Source organism: Gymnoscopelus microlampas (assembly GCF_963454915.1).
Source record: "Gymnoscopelus microlampas genome assembly, chromosome: 1".
NCBI classification, from domain to species: Eukaryota; Metazoa; Chordata; class Actinopteri; order Myctophiformes; family Myctophidae; genus Gymnoscopelus; species Gymnoscopelus microlampas.
The window spans coordinates 26,397,719-26,418,891 of record NC_139962.1 but is presented as its reverse complement, the minus strand read 5'-3'; the positions used below and the strand labels follow the sequence as shown (position 1 = coordinate 26,418,891).

Below are 21,173 nucleotides of genomic sequence, written 5' to 3'. Positions count from 1 at the left end.
AGTAACTAATTACAACTACTTAACAATAACAAGTACTTTATAACAAGTATACAAACACGCACAAATACTGTTTTGTTGGTAGTGTGTGTAGTGTGGATTGTTTGTATAGTATGTTTTCATGTTCACATTTCCACAGGCAGGTGGAATATTATAATTTGTTTCTTAAATCTTGTTTCGCTTGATATAGCACAGTCTGAGGACCATGTCACACCACATTTCACTACACATACTCGTACGAGAGTGAAAAATAAACCTTCTTGTATCTCAATTACATTTCAAGAGGTGGAGGTGGTCATTTCACTTTGGAAGTCTTGGAAAGCGAAGACCACCACCCAGCCATTTCTTTATCTTATTCGCTGTCTGCACTCATTAATGTTTTCCTCCTTCCACATGCTACTGTAGATGTCTCCTCTGTGTTTAGAACACTCAGTGTCACTGACATAAACAAAAACAGCTGCTATGTCCTCTGCCTCCATCCCAATGATACCCTCACAACTAATTATTAAATAACTAATTTTCCCTGTTGATTGAAGTTTCTACCTATCTACCTACAATGGCAAAGGTTTGCTTTCATGAAAAACAGAAATGAGAACTCTCTTTAACCCTGGGCATACAGGGCAGCATTATCACCTTCTGAAATGTCAGTGATTCTAATTAAAAATGGAAGACTGCTCCACCTCAGCATCCAACTTGTTACCATTGTTACCTCACTCTCTTTATGCTTGTTTTATTCTTCCCAATTTTCACTAGCCTGGCTCCAGACCATAGTCTCCGCCCACTGACTGAGTGGACTGCTTTCTAGCTTCAGTCAGATAATCAGGCTACATTTTCACAGGATGGCAGTTTAGAACGGAGCCACCATCTCTGGTCTCCACCTGGTGTTGTGAATGTCCTGCTGGAAACACAGTGTACAGAGTATGGGCTCTCTTTGGTAATATCTGAATGTTGGATTAAACAATTATTGTGCTCAGATGGGATACTTAATTTGCTGGCAGGTGGTGTCTGTTTCCCTGTGCAGCCTGGTGGAGGAGCAAAACTTTTGGGGTGGTGTTCCCTGTGGATACAGGATAGGTGGGCACAAGGGACATCTGGGCACCTCGATGTAAAATTGACTGTTTTGTCCACAATTGTAGAAATATTAGACCTTAATTGTCGAACGTTTAAACACAAGAAATAAAAAAGAATTGCTGCATTGATTAGAAATTGATAATTCAAAATATGCTCCCCATTGACTTACATTGTACAGTAAAACAGCTCTCAAAGTCGCTCTTTTAGCATATAAACGAATGTAAACAAAGTCGATTCAGACAATATAGAACATCACCAAACCCAGTACTGTTTTTTTTTTTTATAAAAATGTTAACTTACTGTTGATTTAGCTATTTTTATTAGAAAGAAAACTGGACTGGATCGGCGGATCCGGATCCGGATCTTCAAATAGTAAAATCATCAGGAAGTTGACATTTTTATTTAAAAAATAAACAGTACTGGGTTTGGTGATGTTCTATATTGTCTGAATCAGCTTAGTTTGAGTTTGTTTATGTGCTAAAAGAGTGACTTTGAGAGCTGTTTCAGTGTACAATGTAAGTCAATGGGGAGCATATTTTTAATTATAAATTTCTAATTAATGGAGCAATTATTTTTCATTTCTTGTCCACCTTTGGAGTTACATCATGGCAAGGTAACTACACAAACCAAACCTCTACCAAAGTGGTCTTGCCCTTTAACACTCAGATGCACACTATTCCTTGGTGCCCAATGCCCACCTATCCTGTTACACTGTTTCCAGTGAGTGAGTGAGTGAGTGAGTGAGTGAGTGAGTGAAATGAGATGACCGACCAGCCTGTCACTGGACTGGTTGGTGGTGGTGGGATGGTGGCCCACGTTGTTAGGATTAATGACGTTCAGACTTCCTATTTATGTCCTTTACTGTTGTTACAGACATTGTCAGTGGAACTGTGTTGGTGTTGCTAAGGAACAGAACAGCTTGGGTCCAAGTTTATTTCCTGTCTGCTTCTGATATGCACAATTACTCTGCAACAGGAAATAAGCATGATGTGGGACAGGGGACCCCATGCTCTGAGATGATGCACCTGATGCTGTGTCTATTCTGTGCAGTGGTGTAAAGTAACCACGTACATTTACTCAAGTACTGTAAGTACAATTTTACTCCACTACACCTAAGAAGCAGATATTGTAGAAAGAAAACCTGGAGACTTGACATTCAGTTATTGGGTCTTAACATAAAAATGGCAACATTGTCATGTTATATATATATGTAAAAAAAATAAAAAGGACACATTATGACCCCTGGAAATATTAAAACAAAACAACACCCAAGTGAACAACAATTCCCATAATGCACCACCAAATGAACAGCGGATATTCGTGTTCTGAGCTATTTGGCGCTGATCTATCCGGGTACTTCCATTCACTTCTTCCTTTCGCGCCGGTACTGGAGAGCCGTGCGTCCATGTGCGCAGTGACCGGGAGCTGATAAGAACCACTGAAATAACTCAAATCCGAGCCACAACAGAGTTCCGCGATGGATCCCGAGGTTCTGGTCGAGGCCCTTCGGGGCACCATGGATCCTAACCTGCGTGAGGCTGCAGAGAGACAGCTCAACGAGGTAAAGTTAAAGTCTGGTTGGTTTGATCATGATGGTAGAATGTTAGGCCTCGTCCGTTTCTTCTCTCACAACATCAAGATGGTTGTGATCATCATCACGCAGACAGGATCCGCTTGTCCGTTAACTGGAATCAGTAACACGTCTTATTCGTAACATTTACTTACACCCGAATCACGGATTCAACGTGAACAGCGATCGAACTATTTATTTTGATGACAGGCTTGTTTTGCTTGCTAGTAAACCTCACGTCATATGTTAGCATTATGTCGAAATCTTCGCTAATGCTCATGCTAACTTGCTAATTGCTAGCCTGTCACTCTGGGTGTCAGTGTTGCTTCCTGGTACGGAAAACGTGATTCGTTTTATCAAAAATATTGGATTGTGATTGTACCTTATTAGCCGAGAGGTGCATACTGGTAATGGTGTTGATGGTGGGATGAAGTTATGAGCTTGTAAGAAGGTAATTTAAATCGTAGCAAGCTAGCTTGTGGCTACTTGTTGAAAAACCTGCTACCTAGAATGGAGTCTTTTAAAGGATTGTTCAGTGACGTCACCAATCAGCCCTAATGGTGTGCGTAGCTAGTGTTTTCATGAAGCCCGAACATCAGGTTTATACTTGATCTTATGATCTTGTCCACAAAGTGTCGCTTCGCTTGACCACGTTTTTTTTAGGTAAATGGTCGTGTGATTAAATATAAAGGCTATAACGGCGCAATTTTGCGGTTGAAGCCTTTTCTTTTAACATAAAGCCATGAGTTCAAGGCGGGCCATGAGTCGGAAGCACTTCCAGTGTTGCCAGATTTTGTGAAAAATAAGCTGTCAGGTCTCTGAAAAGTAAACCAGTCTAAAAGAAGACACTAGTGACTAGAGCCACATGGGCACTTTATTGGCTGTTTGAAAATTGCCGATGCGACGCGTTGTGAGCTTGTAAATATACTATTTTCAAAAGATCTTGAAAAGAAAAAGTGGAATATTTGGAATATATTTGAAAGTGAAAAACAAAATCAGATCGGGGTCTGCACAGAAATACATTAATTTTGGTCGTCCTTGACAAATGTTTGAGAACTGGTTGAAACTATCTTAAAAACAAACTTACATAATAATTACACTTAGAAAACAACACCAAAAAACGAAAACCGGAACCACCAATATTTACAAGCAACTTCACTGTAAAACAAGTCCAAAGTCTATTATACTAAGCAAGCAGACATGGCAACACTGAAGCATTTCCGCTTCAAGGACGCGTAGTTGTGACATCACCGACGACACCGTGGTCTTTTTTCTCCTCGCTTGGCACAACCCTGCTACATCGCCTCTGCTCACGTGTCATTGTGACAAATCCAGCAGTGATGACATTCATTTTGTTAACCGAAAAACATGAACGTTAAGACAACCAGGGGTGTTTTAAATGAACACACGGGTCATGTCATAATATATACCCATTTATACAGCGGTAGAAGAAATAGTCAGTCTTCATGTTGACATATGTTAACGTTAGGTAGGTTAGCTTCAATGTCATAATACCAGTGGCAGGGCTGAAAATAAATAGAAATGATCAAAGAATGCGCTAGAAGGCGAAACTGTCTTTAAACAAAGGGCATATTATGTTAATTCTGTGTCTAAACTCCATGGGACATTGTAGCTATCCTAAGAATCTTGATTGGTACCAGAAGAGATACATGTGTACCACAGTCACAGATGGCAAGGTGTACCTTTACCCATTGCCTACCATGTTATTGTACTTTATAACCAGTTATAAAAAAAGAAACGAACACTGCTAAAGAGAAGCACACACACTACATGTATTGAGACATTTTAAAGTAATGGAACATGAGAGAGTGTGTTATGTATCGAATGCAACACATAGTTAAGTTATATTACTGTTAGAATACGGTTTTATACATATCTGGTTTCATGTGACTGATATAAAGTATCGATGAAGAATTAAGTCTATCCATTGCTGAACATCTCCTAGCCATGTTATTGTAAACTAGAAAAGGGGCAGGTCTTTGCCATGCTGGGTGGCCTACCCAGGGCTGTGTCAGTCCCGCCTACAAATTAACAATATGAAATATCAAAACCCTGTTTACCATGGGCCCCTCCCCACAAAATTAGGTCTGGAATATGAAAAATCTGAAATTATGGTTATCACATGACTATAGAGGTAATGTGTACCGAATTTGGTTAATTTTGGACAAAATCCCTTTTTGCAGAAAGTGTTAAGAATGAGCTGCACGTGGATGGGCAGATGGACATGGGCAAAAACCTAGTCTTCACCTGACAGCCTGACAAAGACACACAGCTGTCTTTCAATCATATTTCTTATTCATAATTGGTGTGTTTAACACAAACTAGTGAATCAAGACAAGTTCCTCTAGATTATGATACACGCATTATCGTGTCATGCTTTGGCAGGACGGTTTGTCATGCCAAACAGTCACTTTGGGAGGTAGATAACTGTTACTTATGTTTTCTGACTTGCGTTGATCAATTTGTATAATTCTTCTAATCAACAGGGTCACACCCAGGTAAACTTTGTGTCCACACTACTCCGAGTGACCATGTCTGACCAGCTGGATTTGCCTGTTAGGCAAGCAGGTGAGTCCAAATAAACCAGATGAAATGTGGAAATTGTTAATTTTGACAATCTGCACAAGATGATAACCTTAGATTTGCACTTGACAATTAAAACCGCTTTACAAAGGCTGCTTAAGAGTCATAAACTTTAAATTGGGTTTCACAAACATAATCCATCAGAAGTTTTGTAATGACTGCATCATTTTTGCATTAATTTTGTGATTCATGTGCTTGTAACACTGATCTGCTCACAGCCAATATTATTTATAGATGTCTTAAGACACCCAAGCAGAGAGCTTGCCATTACATTTTAAGAAGACTGCTCCCTTGAGAAATGATCATGAATTCTACAGATGTCTGGTCTGCTACATATCAGGGGGTTTCATCCATTGTCACATGTGCAATACAATTTTCTAATCATTATGTTCTGAGCACATATGAGTGTTTAACCACTTACACCATACATACTTAGTTGCTACTGTACTTGGTCAACTCTTGTTTCCATCTACACCAAATGTCTTTGCCCAGAAAAGGCAGATATACAAGTTCACAACATGATGTGCTGTGAGCTTGCAGATCGGCTATTTCTGGTGAATGTTCCCCCCAGAATAGTGGGTGGTTAAGATTAATTAAATTATTTTCACATTCATGCAATACGAGCAGAGCTATAGCTCTGTATGGACAATTTTGTGGCGGGGACATCTATTAGTTAATCATTATTGTATAACATTTGAATGATGGAAGAGGCAACTAGTTGCAATAGCAGTGATCTCAGTGTCTTTTATTATTGGACTCGTGAAATAATCATCAACCCTTCCTTTTATATGTCAACAATGAGTTTCAACAAAATGTTTCAGCATGTTTACTTGGGCAAGAAGCCTACTGCCTTGTCGGTAGCATTGTTTGATGTTATTTGCCTCCTTATGAAGCTACTTACTCTCCTTGTAGCTGTCCCCAGGAACAAGGTTTTCCAACTGTCTCCTTTGCATCGGACTCCAATTCAGCCAGACTGCATTAGATTAGTGATGAGTAACTGGCTGCATTTCCACAATGATCCCCTGTTAACTGGACAGTTAATAGATTTTTTCTCCCACAGATGGATATGAACAAAACATGTATTATTTCTGGAAGAAAAGCAAATTGAAGACTTCTATATCATTTTGCTTTACCTGTGTCACCTTATTCTTTTAAAAGTTGCAACATTTTCAATTTGCTTATCCAACTCATGTAAATACAGTAGTCTTTATGGCACAGCCAAACTCCAAGCCACCTCGAACAGGGTTAGTCTGTGTGTCTCCACAAAAATTGTCGTGGTAGTTCAGGCAGGCACGGGAGTCAAGCTGGTCCCATGCTCATTGACCCTCCAGTTACACATGCCTCAACACATGCACCCTCATTCCTAATGGCGTGTCTTTTTAAGCAGAACACCACTCACCATTTCATGTTACATGATCAGCATAGCTCACCATCACCTCTACTTGCAGCTTGTCAGTGATCAAACTACCTCCACAGCCTCCTCCTGTTGTAACATTTAGTTCTTAACTATGTCAGCATGTTAATTGTGTGGATTCATGTGGACGTTATCATGTTTAATATCTGTGGAACTTAAAGTTACGCCCCTGAAGGGTTAAAATGTCATCATGTCCATGTAACAACTCAGTATCTTTAGGCTCTGCTTTGGGAGCTTTGTGATCTCGGTCTGTGTCACGCTTGTGCAAATTAATCTGTAGTGTCATTGGAGCAGAGCCACACTTCCAAATACAATATCATTGCAATAAATGCTTTAACTTGATTAAAGTATCTGTCTGACTGAAGTTGACCAATCGCAGCTCCCACCGTGTCTGTTAAGTGCATTATGTCATGAAGTGTGCATGCTGCCTGGTGTAACTGGTTGTAACGGGATGGACAATACTTGCCACAGAATGACGCTGGAGTTACTTACCAATTTATTGCATCCCTGGCTTATAATGTCAACACCGCTTGACTCCCTACAGCAGAGAACAGAGACACCATGAGTGGCACTGAAGCTTTATCCATAGCATACACTTCATCAATAGCATTGGACAGGGAGGCCACACACGTGTCACGCAATTAGACTGTTGCTTTCTTATGAGACTGAAGGGTTTAGTTTTGCAGTAATAATTAGCGATATAGGACTATTAATGGTATTTAACTAGACATGAAGACATTTTTAAGTTATCTGGGATTGCCCACCTCGGTCTGCGATGACACGTAATAAGTATTCCATCACAATTCCCGCATTTGGTGGCAATGGTGCATGGGGAAGCTCACAGAATAACTGGCATACCTTGGGGTAATGGGCTTGGAGACTAACTCAGCACCTCTCTTCGAAGCACACAGAGGAAGTTCCTGCTGTGTTGCTACGGGATCCTCCCATGTGGTTCAGTACTGAAGCCCATTTGCTGCAAGTTGACTCAAAGGAACTGTGTTTGAGTGACTGCAGGGACGGCATCACCATAATGCTAATCTGCAAATGGATGTTTTGTTTATTCCTAAGTATCATTTCATGTCTTTGAATGTGTCATGTTGACTTTGTAGTCAGTCATGTGGTTTGGAACTTTAGGAGGAAATGATTTATTCTCCTTTGAAAATAAAATGAGCCGACAGCTTTTTGGTAATGGCCTTGGCTGTGGGGGTGGCGTGGTCATTGGAGCAGGGGTAGTGCTGGGTTATGGGATTGGGGGCATGCTCTGTCAGCATTGATAGGCAAGATTATGACTGCCCAGCCAGTGGCATAGACACATGTGTCAGCAGTCTGATGTCAGCTTCCACCCCACTCACCACCCTCCCACTCCCTCAGATGTCGCTCTCTGCAAGCCAGAGAGGAGTCCTACATTGGTTATTAAGCCCATTTGACACATGAATGCTACATTCAGAGCATCTGAACTACATCCTGAGGGGTACAATTGTATCCCATGGAGATGAACCGGTTGCTGTTTCATAATCCATTACTGTAGGACCTCAAGTTTCCCCATTCACTTTTTCTTATAAGTGGAGGAGGTGAGAGTTGAGAGAATCGCAAAAGCTTGGTGTAGGAGCAGAGAGCACTAATGAACAAGTTGAAACAAAGTTGGGAGATGTACTGTGAATGGACCCTAAAAGAGGCTACTTAATGCACTACCCTGCTGTTGCCACCTTTTGAGTTCTCAGTAATTCCTTTTTAAATGTGAGTGCGACTACCCTGAAAGTGCCATCTTGTCATATGACTTAGAAGAAGTTATGCTGTCATCATACTTGATGGTTTCCCTCATACCAGACCTCTGACTAACCACAGCTTGTGTCTTCGACTCAGTCCTTTCCACAACTAATGACTGCTTTTACAGTTTAAGCTCACTGGTATGAAGTTCTGCAAGCTAAGGTGCTAAGAGAAAAGGTGGAATAAAAATGCTTTGAACAAACAAACCAATTTATTTGAAATATGTTTGACAAACTATTTTCAGTTTTTATATGAATAAGCTTTCAAGAATTTTGATCTGAACTCGACAGTAACCAAAAGCAGCTTCCCTCTACTAGGGGAATATAAATGCATATGATTTTTTTTCCTGTCTATATCTAGGTGTGATTTACCTTAAGAACATGATAACTCAGCATTGGAGTGAAGGAGAAAACACAGGCACAGAGACGCCGGTCACCAACAACATCCCTGAAGAGGACAGGCAGTTCATTCGAGACAATATTGTGGAGGCCATCATACACTCACCCGAGCGCATCAGGTAACGATATGGAGGACGGAGAGAGCTGAGCAGGATTGTCTTCCAATTCATCATCTATCCGTCATCCTTGTTCCTTCCCACTCGCTCTCCATGTTGTCTTCCTAATCTCTTTTTGTCCAACCCCCTAAAACTGTCCTTTTTTCCCTTCTCAGGGTCCAGCTGACAACATGCATCCACCACATGATCAAGCATGACTATCCTGGCAAGTGGACAACCATTGTGGACAAGATAGGCTTCTATCTACAGTCAGACAACAGTGCAGGATGGCTGGGCATCTTGCTCTGCCTCTATCAGCTGGTCAAGAACTATGAGTAAGTCTTCCGTTTTGAAGAACAAGTTTGGTGTTTAGTCCAAGGCATATTTCACTAATAACTGTCTGTAAAAATAAAACATTACAGTAATCCATTGATTGATTTGTTAAACAAATGGCCTTTGAGATTATATACACTGAACACACCACAAAAACAAGCCTATGAGTTAAGATGTATGTTTTGTGTTTTTTCTTTGGTTGTGTGAAACAGATATAAGAAACCAGATGAGCGCCAACCCTTGGTGGCTGCCATGCACATCTTTATGCCTATGCTGAAGGAACGCTTCATCCAGTTACTGCCTGACCCTTCCAGTGACTCTGTTCTGGTGCAGAAACAGATCTTCAAGATACTTTATGCCTTGTTCCAGGTATTTTTTTTGTTCAAGGTTTCTTTATTTTATATTTTCAGTTTTCACATACAGGTCAATAACAAAAGGCATACAAAAACAGTGAATGTATTTTACCCCTCCCACCCCCCCAATGTTCCCGCGCCGAAAGAGCCACAACCCTGGTATCTTATTGTACCATTAACACAAAGGACAATACAAACAAATAAGACACAATTGCAATGAAAAATGAAAACAAGTAAAACAAAAAAAAGTGTACTTGTTCCAGGTATTTGAGGCCAAGCACATCTCATATTTTCATTTGACAGTTAGTTTCTTTTGACAGTATTATGCTCTACCAGTCAGCAGAAGAAAACAAAATGGTATGAAATGGATTCTGTTTTGGTTGTTCTGGTGCTGAGAGAGACAGGGTTGTGAATTGGCGTCACTTTTTTGGTGGTAAACCAAACTATTTACTTCACAGGAGCAGTCCTGTGTACAATGTAAGCACAGCTTAAGGCATCTGCTGGTCATTTCTGTGCTATTTCTTCAACAGAATTAATTATCATAACCCTTTTTTGTTCTATTTTTAAAACATTTTCAACCATAGTTAACCGTAAATTCTCTTGTATTTTTTAAGGAGTTCTTCATTGTCAAAGGTCTTGGGTAAATTGAAAGTAAACATCAAAAATCTGACCTGAGTATTGAAGAGGTCTTTTTGTGTGTCCACAGTACAACCTCCCATTGGAGCTCATCAACAGACAGAACCTGACGGAATGGATGGAGATCCTGAAGACTGTAGTGGACAGAGCTGTGCCTCCGGTGGGGACAGAACATGCATGCATACACTAATACTTGTCTAATATTGTATACTAATACTACTAAAATAATCGTTTACAAATTGCTCAGTGGTTTTACACAGCCTGGATGCCCCTCTCTTGTCAATGTTGTTTACAGGAGACCATGCAGGTGGATGAGGATGAGAGGCCTGAGCTGCCCTGGTGGAAGTGTAAGAAGTGGGCCCTTCACATCTTGGCCCGGCTGTTTGAGAGGTAAGCACCGGCCTTGTCCAATCTGTGTTCTGTGCACTTGTGCCACTGTGGCTGCTATGTTTGTTTACAGTGCAAATAACTAAATCAAATTCTGTCCCCAGATATGGCAGCCCAGGTAACACAACCAAAGAATACGTCGAGTTTGCAGAACTTTTCCTCAAAGGATATGCAGTGGCTGCACAACAGGTAAGAACTAAGACAGGTGATGCATAAAGCAATAGGACCCTGCTCCCCACAGTGACTGACTGGATTGTCTCCGAAATATGTCCCTGGTGTGATTCTCTAAGACGCATCTTTTTGATCTTTTCTATCTTTTTAGGTGCTACTGAAAGTTTTATATGAGTACAAGGAGAAGCAATATGTGGCCCCCAGAGTGCTCCAACAGACACTTAACTATATCAACCAGGGCATTGCACATGCCGTTACCTGGAAAAACCTGAAGCCTCATATCCAGGTATGAATGCTGTGCGTGTGTATATCCATCTCTGCAAAATATAGGATGGATGTGTTAGTATTGTAATTACATGTTCCCTTTTGGACAATGTTTTATGGTTTTAATGCTGTTCATTATATGTAATGCGCTTTATAAAGAGAGCTTGCTCTCAACGGTCTTCCCTGAATAAATAAATGTCAATAAAAAAAGGTTTTATGGATAAACTGGCTGTCTTCAGTGATGCACTGATGGTAGTACCAAGTATCAACAGTGATATTGGAGTCGCTGACATTAATATCAAGCTGAGAACTTGATTTAACACATAATTGGTGTCGATGAAGCCAAAATGGATGAGAGGATGTCATTTGAATAATATACTTCTATTTAAGAAATGTGATATTCTGCTTAACAAAATACATTTTATTATCTTTTCTTGAAATGATTATCAGTCGATAACTTAGATCAGTAGTTATTGTCAAGCAAACGCATACTGGGATGTGCAAACGCATACTAGAAAATACTATCACTGTGCCTTCTTTTCAGGGAACAGTTTCTGAATTCTGACTTTGCTTGCGTCTTTATTTCAGGGCATCATTCAGGATGTGGTTTTCCCACTGATGTGTTACACAGACAGTGATGAGGAACTGTGGCAAGAAGACCCATACGAGTACATCCGCATGAAATTTGGTAAGTTGAGAGAGTCAGTCTTTCAACTAAACTGAATGCTATATGGAGAGACAGGACTGGAGAGCATCAAGGAGAGTTGATGCTGGGTTATTGTACTAAATCTATCTAATCATCCCTTCAGATGTGTTTGAGGACTTCATCTCCCCCACCACAGCAGCACAGACCCTCCTCTTTACCTCCTGCAACAAGAGGAAAGAGGTGAGCAGATGGCATTCTTGGTCTAGGTAAAGCTTTTGAACTGGCCCTCAATTTCCGAGGGAAACGTCCCTCATCAGCATGGATCTGGTGCTGTGATAGAAGGAAAATGTGCTCTTTAATAGTACTATATGGACCAAAGATACGTTAAGATGGAGTACAGTCAAATATACGGTATATTTCTTACTTGTTCTGTTTCAGGTTCTTCAAAAGACAATGGGCTTCTGCTACCAGATCCTCACTGAGCCTGCTTCTGACCCCAGGAAAAAGGATGGTGCCCTCCATATGATAGGTTCACTAGCTGAAATTCTGCTCAAGGTAAGGCCTAGACTGCTTCTTTGACAACCCCTTTATTTATTGTCTCCGCCAGGAGAGTTTGTTTTCACTTTCCGTCAGCCAAGCAAACATTGGTCGAGCCTCACGTGACACTTGGCAATACGGTGAAATAGTGCGATCTGATTGGCTAGTGACGTATAGCGGCCTATAAATACATGTGTCACTTTGAAAGAGTCTTTGCCTCTTTCAAAGTGAGGTAAGACAGGAATAATCACGAAATGGCTGAGAAATGGCGGATACTGTAACAATTGGATAGGACACTTACACAGACAGGACAGATAGGACACTTACACAGACAGGACGGATAGGACACTTACATAGACAGGACGGATAGGACACTTATACAGACAGGACGGATAGGACACTTATACAGACAGGACGGATAGGACACTTATACAGACAGGACGGATAGGACACTTATACAGACAGGACGGATAGGACACTTATACAGACAGATAGGACACTTGTGTCATGTTACTATGACACAGTAACATGCTCTATTTTTTGTAAGAATTAGAACATTCCCAACATTCCCAACACAAGTCTGCTGGCGGAGACTTGTGCTCCGAGGAGCACTTTTTCTAGTTATTTTTATATTCTCCTGGATCATTTATTCGTATTCCTTTTTTTTTGTGTTTTCCCACTTTTTGTCACAAAGTGTCTTCAACGTTATCAGTAGGAAAGGTGTAACAATCATCTCCCCAAAAGGACAGTGAAACAGTAGTAGTAGTAGAGCTTAGTCTTATATGAACAGATTTGTTCCTTTTGATTTGGATTGAGGCAGGATTATTGTAGATCTCATTTTGACATTCCCTGTAAATGAGGGGTAAACCAGACGGCACTGCGTTGCCATATTATTTTGTCATTTGGTAGATGATGCCTTGTGTAGCTGACTGTTTTTTCTCCTGCTAAACAGAAAAAGATTTATAAGGACCAGATGGAGTTCATGCTACAGAATCACGTCTTCCCCCTGTTCCGCAGTGAACTGGGCTACATGAGAGCCAGAGTAAGTGATATTCCACAGTGGTGGGACCACAAGCTCAGTCAGCGATACTTTATTGCTTTATATTCTTACATTAGGGCCTTTTATTTGTCCCTGCAGTATTTTTCAACTCTTTCACTTTTCCTCACAGGCCTGCTGGGTTTTGCATTACTTCTGTGAGGTGAAGTTCAAGAGTGACCAGAATCTGCAGACAGCCCTTGAATTGACTCGTCTCTGTCTCATCAACGACAATGAAATGCCTGTTAAGGTAGAGGCTGCCATCGCCCTACAGGTCCTCATCAGCAACCAGGAGAAAGGTGAGCTAATTGAAACCTTGAACTAACTGCTCGCATACACTGTTTCATGTCATTAGAATAAAATGAAAGATTTCCTTTGACATGAAACTGGAATTGTTGGACTGAAATCATGTACAGCTCCAGAAACCTTTTAGTCAGGAAGCAGGCTGAAACAACTATTGCAATATGGTTGTATTGTACCATTCAATATTGTGTTACATTGTGCAGCCCTAATGGCAACTCTGATCATAGTCCACTGGTTAATCTCCCAGACACTGTCCCAGTTCTTAACGAGACTTCTGGGGCCTTTGAATATCGGGCTGAGCCAGGAAATGACCAAACTTGAATTCACTTTAGAAACTCAAAAGGCATTGTTCTTGCTCTTCCAGCCCTAGATTTCACTGTCTTGCTAACAATACAATTGCACTGTATTCCTCAGCCAAAGAGTACATCGTCCCCTTCATCCGGCCAGTGATGCAGGCACTCCTGCACATTGTCAGAGAAACTGAGAATGATGATCTCACCAACGTCATACAGAAGATGATCTGTGAATACAGTGAGGAGGTCACTCCCATTGCTGTGGAGATGACACAGCACTTGGTAAGTGCACTGATTATAACACAGTACACTAGGGAACATGTCTGCTTTGTTTGTAAGGGTTGGACAATGCATACAATTCTCCAGTACGATGGGACTATTTGAATGGCATGAACATTTAATCTGGGAAAAAGTTTTAAGGGGATGTAGTCCACCAAAGTAATTGTCTCTTTCCGATGCTTCCCCATTAAATAAAATACATTAAAAACATAGAGGTAGAGGTTACACTTATTCAACAAATCACTTTTAAGTCAGATTGCCCAGCAGTACTATTTTAAACAGCATTTATGAATGCACACTTGGCAGCTGACTTCATTTCTGTGTTCCCACAACAGGCTATGACATTCAACCAGGTGATTCAGACGGGGCCTGATGAGGAGGGAGGTGATGACAAAGCGGTAACGGCGATGGGAATCCTCAACACCATCGATACGCTGCTGAGTGTGGTGGAGGACCACAAAGAGGTCAGCAGCACTGCCCACATGCACACACTGCTCACCAATCATCTCACTCGTCACTTCCACTGTAAAGGCTGCTCTGGCCGTCTGTAATGCTAATGCCGGCACACGTCAGCCACCCACCAACTCTTAGGAACACACGTTCTGTTCTTTCACCCCCCTCAAAATGCCTCGGGGGGTGAGGAGGCTTCTAGAAATAGTCCAGTGGCAATGTGCCATTTATGTTTGCAAAAACGTAGGTCTGCTGCTGCTTGGAGCAAGGCGGTCAGTGGAATTTGGCTAAGCATGGCATCACAGGGGCAATTCTTACTGTAAAGAGTGGATGTCGGCTGTCAATGAACCTGGTTGAGGTTGTTGACAGTTGTTTTGTTGTCATTGATGTAGTAAGTAAGCTAGTTTATTTACAGTGGATAGTTGCAAGTGTCTCAATACACACTTGACAAAATATCTAAGTACAGTAATGTAATATTAGGTTGTTGTTGTTTTTTGCTACATGAACAAATGTACAAGAATTAAAGCAGGTTTAGTAACTGTCTAGACTGAGCTTGCAATTTAGTTGTATGAGAGTAAAAACAAGTAGGATTTAAAAACCTGATTGAGAGAAGTAGTTAATTCCACAGACATGGTGCATGCTTGGGACATGGAATGAAAGTAAGCTTTCATTAGTCACTAATCTCAACACATCAGCATGTGAAAGAAGCATACCCTCACATCAGTGTGTGGAACTGATGTTCCAGTGTTGAAGCCTTAATCATAACAGCTGTGTGTTGTCTTGTCAGATCACCCAGCAGCTGGAGGGCATCTGTCTACAGGTGATTGGCACAGTGCTGCAGCAACATGTATTGGGTAAGTAGGTCTGGTTACTCTTGTACCGCCACATTCCACCTGGGTGGTGTTCTAGTCTAGTCAACACATGTCAGGGACCCACGTGTCTCTGCCTTTGATGATAAATGTTCCATAATTACATGCTGCCAATCCCGCTTATATTTTTATTGGATATTTTTCAGAGTTCTATGAGGAGATCCTGTCCCTGGCCCACAGCCTGACATGCCAGCAGGTGTCCCCACAGATGTGGCAGCTCCTTCCCCTGGTGTTTGAAGTCTTCCAGCAGGATGGTTTTGACTACTTTACAGGTATCCAAAACATCTGCCATAATGAACTAGTAAATCTTAAACATTTGGAACTATGTTAAATGGGTTTCTTAACCACTTAAGCCATATATTAGTTTTCAATAAATGATACATGGATGTCCGTTTCAGATATGATGCCTCTCCTTCACAACTATGTCACAGTGGATACAGATACTCTCCTGTCTGACACCAAGTACCTTGAGATTATCTACAGCATGTGCAAGAAGGTAAAAGTATACCATTTGGGTTCGACACAAGACAAAAAAGTAGTTTCCGTGTTTACATATTAAATGATTACTGCTGTTCTGTGGTGAACTAGATGTTGACCTGTGCCTTAATTTCACACAGGTCCTGACGGGGGATCCAGGTGAGGACCCAGAGTGTCATGCAGCTAAACTGTTGGAGGTGGTCATTCTGCAGTGCAAAGGCCGTGGCATCGATCAGGTCAGCACATGCCACAAGAAAACAAATAACCCTCTGTTGCAAACCCCATACTGTATAACCTTCTTGTTGAGCAGGCATACAATCTCAATCTCAAATTTGATGAACTTACAACTCACACACCTTGCAGGTTGTGCCCTTGTTTGTGGCTGCTGCATTGGAGCGGCTGACAAAGGAAGTGAAAACCAGTGAGTTGAGGACTATGTGCCTGCAAGTTGCCATCGCTGGTCTTTATTACAGCCCCCCTCTGCTCCTCAACACCCTGGAGAATCTACGCTTTCCCAACAACACTGAGCCCATCACTAACCACTTTATTACCCAGTGGCTCAAAGATGTTGATTGCTTCCTTGGGTAAGTCCTGTTTCAAGTATAAGCCCTTAATTTGAAAAGAGTGTTTTTGATGACTTTGAGACTAAAGGTCTTTGTCCACGAGGTGTGTTTTCCTGAATGCAGCGTATATTCTAGTTGTTTTACGCTATGCTGTAAACGGCAGCAGTGTGACGAGGCTCTGAGCGTCTATTCTGCACTACGTACGCATTCACACCTGGTGTTTTTATCTGGTCCACGAGAGTTTACATATTTCCAACTCTGGGGAGCTGGGTGAGTGTTTTAGAAGATTGCCTTGCGTTTTCAGCTGGGGGAAAAACGCTATGTTGGACACTGCCTAATGCTGCACACAAGTGGTGACAAAATCTTTATAAAAAACGGTCAAGCGTGGCCAGCTACAGTGCTGTCGAGTCACTGTTGAAGTGTTGGCTCAAGAGTTGCTCATGCCACAGTGCGTAAATGAAAAAGGTAGGGTTAAATGGCAGAGGGAAGTGTTTAATGGCAAGAATTCGTTTTTCTTCCATTTACAGAATGGAGCAGGTATTCTGGGGAGAGAGGAGGGGACTGAAAATGTTGAAACTAAAACATATGGTTGATGGGTGCTTTATTACGTCATTGGAGCACTGAAAAAAGTTGAAGTCATCTCAACTTTGATTTGTAGCACATCACACCTGCCACGCAGCAAATAGTGTTGTGCATTTGTAGCTTCATGTAGCTAGCTTCCATTGAAAATGACTTATAGCCTTTGTCGTCGCTAGTGTGAACACGGCATAAGGACACTCGACCACTTTCTCTGCTGTAAATCAACTCATTTGACCTATGTATAGAGAATTTTAATCCCTGTTCAAGATCATTTGTGTACAGGATAATGTAAGGAATGTGAGATTTGCCTCAGCTACTGTATAGTCTCAAAAACTCATCTCCTCCCACTGTCTTGGTCCCAGTTTGTAAAGCATTTAATTTGCAAACACTGACCATGCTTTCCTAGTTTATGCATTATGGAAATATTGAAAGCATTTCATTTTCCCCCCCAAACAGCCTCCATGACAGGAAGATGTGTGTTCTCGGCCTCTGTGCTCTAATTGACCTGGAACAAAGACCTCAGGCTATCAACCAGGTGGCTGGCCAGCTGCTACCTGCAGCTATCCTGCTCTTTAATGGTCTGAAGAGGGCATATGCATGTCGAGCCGAACATGAGAATGATGATGACGACGACGATGAAGATGGAGAGGAAGAGGATGAGAATGGTAAAACACTAGTATTGTAATTCAATCATGCATTGAATGGATCAGTTTAGGGAGGGGTGGGGCTGTTGAGTGTTTATGCAGGATATTACAACGTATTAACTCATTTTTGCCTCCATTAACGCCTCATCGACACTAGCAGCCGAGCTGGGCAGCGATGAGGATGACATCGATGAGGAGGGCCAGGAGTACCTGGAAATGCTGGCGAAGCAGGCAGGAGAGGATGGAGATGATGAGGACTGGGAGGAAGACGATGCAGAGGAGACGGCATTAGAGGGTTACACTACAGCTGTAGATGATGAAGACAACTTGGTGGATGAGTATCAGATCTTCAAAGCCATACTACAGAGTACGTCACTTTTCACGATCAAAAGCTTCATTAACCACTTAAACCCTCTATACTTCGTAAACTGGATATCAGTTGCTTCTATACTTTGTGCGCTCTCTTTCCCTCTACACCAAATGTCTTTGTCCAAAATAGCCAATCTACAAGCTCACAACACGTCGCAGCGCGACTTGTAGATCTGCAGTTTTTGGCGAATGTTCATTCCAGAATAGGAATGCTATGGTTCAAGAGACACTATTGTGGTTTTCAACACCTGTTTAAGCTATATTTTGTTGTAGGGCTAACATTCCGTTCGCACTTTGTGCTAAAAACGTGATTCCAGTTATGTTATGTCCCTGTCACTGTCGCCTAAGCATTTTTGTGTGCCTGATATGCTTTCTCATCTGCTTATTGAGTCGTCTTGTCACTTTCTGGATACGCTAGAAAAGTCGTGACATCGTCCTTGTTTGCTGTTTACGGCAAAATTGTGATCTTGACTTGAGAAGATCTGAATCAGGTTGATGTAATGGTGGCCATTGATCATATGGGCGTGCCAGGCTGATGCTTGCCTGCAAAATGCATCATGGAACACAGAAAGACAGACGGGATTTTTTTTTGTTATAAATATTGTTGATTATTAAAATCAGCAAGAATAAACTGAACTTCACATCAACAGTTGGACAGTGTTCCTTAATTAACACGTTAAATCACCTGGGAAGACTCATTAATCCCTACTGTTCTATAATAAAATGTATGTACGAAAGAGAGCTGATCACATTTTCCCCTGCTGATGCAGATATCCAGACCCGTGACCCAGCATGGTACCAGGCACTCACACAAGCCCTTGATGAGGAACAGGGCAAACATCTTCACGACATTGGCACACTCGCAGATCAGAGACGGGCAGCACATGGTATGTCCAAGTTGCACAGTGAGAAATGCCGTCATCTCCATATGTAAAGAAATAAAGAATTCCAATATGACTTATGTAAAGAAAATAAATAAAGATTTCCAATATGACGTATTTGGAACCCTGGGCTATATATTTGTTGTCTGCTTGCAGAATCCAAGATGATCGAGAAACATGGTGGCTACAAGTTCACAGTGCCAGTGGTGCCAACTAATTTCAATTTTGGAGGCAGTGCTCCAGGAATGAATTGAGTGATCCCTTCTCCTTTTTATTACTCTGTGACTGATTGTAGTGAAGTGAAAAAAGCTTGTGTTGTTCCCTTAAGTAGTGGCTCCAGAACTGGTTCTTCTCAGTCATTCTTCAATCTGTCAAATTGGATATACTAGCTTCAGAAGATGTGGGAAAGCAACCAAATGCAACCAATGGCTGGGGAAAACAAACCAAGAACTTGAGCACGACGCAAGAGAGGAAAAAAGCTCTGAACAACGTCCTCTAGAGTCCGGTGTGGAGGGGATACCATGGCGGCAACTCTTTTTTTTTTTTTCACACTCAAAACAAAATTAGGGGCTTAACAATTTGAAATTGATATGGGGACTAAATATTTCATCGTTATCACCGTTTAGGCCAAACGGCCGTGGTAGGATTATACCTCCGGCAGTAGTGTTATCTACGTTTTTTTTCTGCATTGACAAATTATGTTATGTACATACAAGCCAAGGTTATTGATTTTCAAGTAGCCTTGCAAAACAGCTAGAGGCATTTGTAAGGTGTCAACAACTGTATTCATATGTAGCATATTGGATACTTCATAGCACTATGTGATGCCTGATCTCTGTAAATTAATGACTAGCACTTTCATATTGTTCAGGTCTCCTAGCCTTCTGTATCAGACTGCAAATTTTTTAAATCAATTAAGACTATTTAAAAACAAAAAATGGCTGTAACGTTACTTTGCAAGCAATTTCTCCTGTAATGATGACTGGTTGTCACATGTATTTGGTTACGGTGTGGATAAAATATGCAAGATAACTTTGCCAACCTCGGAAACATTCTAGATTGGAAAAAGAGAATGCTCTTGGTGTTCATTTTGGGTACAGGAGGACATTTTGTTTGTGAGCACTGAAAGTACAATTGGATACTTCATTGAAGCATGTACAATTGGACTTATCGTGAAGGTCTCAAGCTTTTGGTTGGGGTATGGATGAACCATCTATATATACAACAACGTATTAAAAAAGCTAAGGGAATTAATGCCCTTGAGTGTTTCCTTGTACAGACATGTTTTGTTATGGTTTATGAATCATAGCAAATGCATGATTTAATTTTATATGGGATATCTGTTGATATTTTTCCTATCTTAAGATTTATGAATGTTGTGTGTCATTTGTCAAGGGATTGTCTTCCACTCACACATCTGCAACCTAATCATAGCCTGGATGTGTTCTACAGCGCATATCTACAGTATACAGATGTCATGACACAGGTCCTTAAAACCCTCTGGCGTCTGGCATTTTGTTTTATAATATAAAATTTGGCCGTGGGTGCTATGGCCGACTCCAGAGGAAAGTGTCTTAAAAGGTCTTAAATATGATTTTGACAAGTCTTAAATATAATTTATTATGAAGTTGATGTCAAAAGAGTACTTTTATAAAGTTGCATTAACTTCAGTCTCACTTATAAATGTGTCTTGATCACACTGCAACACTGAAACAAAACTGCAAAAATGAAACCAATATGGAATCAATGATGACTAATATGCTCAACCTGGCTAGCCTAAATTAATTCACTTAATTCTGGGACTACGATTATCTTTCAGACTTGTTTTGCCAGTATGGATGTGAAATGGGTCTTAAATTGCATTCATAATGGTCTTCAAAAGGTCTTGATGTCTTTATTCCAGTGATTTAACTTGTTGAAACCTGCAGAAATCCAATTATAAATGCAAGATGTTTTTTTTCTCAGTGTAGTTTCAAACCTGGTTATATTAAATGTTTACCCCGTAGATAGTCCATAATGAATGATAAGTTGTATAGCCCAGTGGTTTCTAAAGTGGGGTCTGGGGGTCCCCAGCAGAAGGAGCAGTTTAAATTCACTAATTTTATTCCATTAACTTGAAATTAGTACATGATGTGACTATAAGACTAGTGTCTATTTTAATAGTGTAGTATAGGCATTATGTTTGAA

At 41.0% G+C, this 21,173-nt stretch overlaps 1 protein-coding gene across 1 annotated transcript; it reads left to right on the top strand.

The window, feature by feature from the left end:
- Positions 1 to 2,430: 2,430 nt before the first annotated feature.
- ipo7 (importin 7) lies at positions 2,431 to 20,242 on the top strand. Its single transcript, XM_084066680.1, has 25 exons — positions 2,431 to 2,629; positions 5,146 to 5,227; positions 8,784 to 8,940; positions 9,093 to 9,251; positions 9,462 to 9,618; positions 10,309 to 10,398; positions 10,534 to 10,628; positions 10,730 to 10,814; positions 10,948 to 11,082; positions 11,649 to 11,748; positions 11,870 to 11,946; positions 12,145 to 12,261; positions 13,196 to 13,285; positions 13,413 to 13,578; positions 13,997 to 14,157; positions 14,490 to 14,618; positions 15,392 to 15,458; positions 15,620 to 15,745; positions 15,872 to 15,969; positions 16,091 to 16,186; positions 16,314 to 16,534; positions 17,549 to 17,757; positions 17,894 to 18,103; positions 18,876 to 18,992; positions 19,143 to 20,242. The coding sequence occupies exons 1-25, from the start codon at positions 2,546 to 2,548 to the stop codon at positions 19,238 to 19,240; spliced, it is 3,126 nt and encodes a 1,041-aa protein (XP_083922806.1). The 5' UTR covers positions 2,431 to 2,545; the 3' UTR covers positions 19,241 to 20,242.
- Positions 20,243 to 21,173: the final 931 nt, after the last annotated feature.

Coding starts and splice junctions, on each gene's coding strand:
- ipo7 (XM_084066680.1), top strand. CDS start 2,546: ATGGATCCCGAGGTTCTGGTCGAGGCCCTTCGGGGCACCATGGATCCT. Junction 10,815..10,947: donor ATGCAGTGGCTGCACAACAG/GTAAGAACTAAG, acceptor CTATCTTTTTAG/GTGCTACTGAAAGTTTTATA. Junction 11,947..12,144: donor CCTGCAACAAGAGGAAAGAG/GTGAGCAGATGG, acceptor GTTCTGTTTCAG/GTTCTTCAAAAGACAATGGG.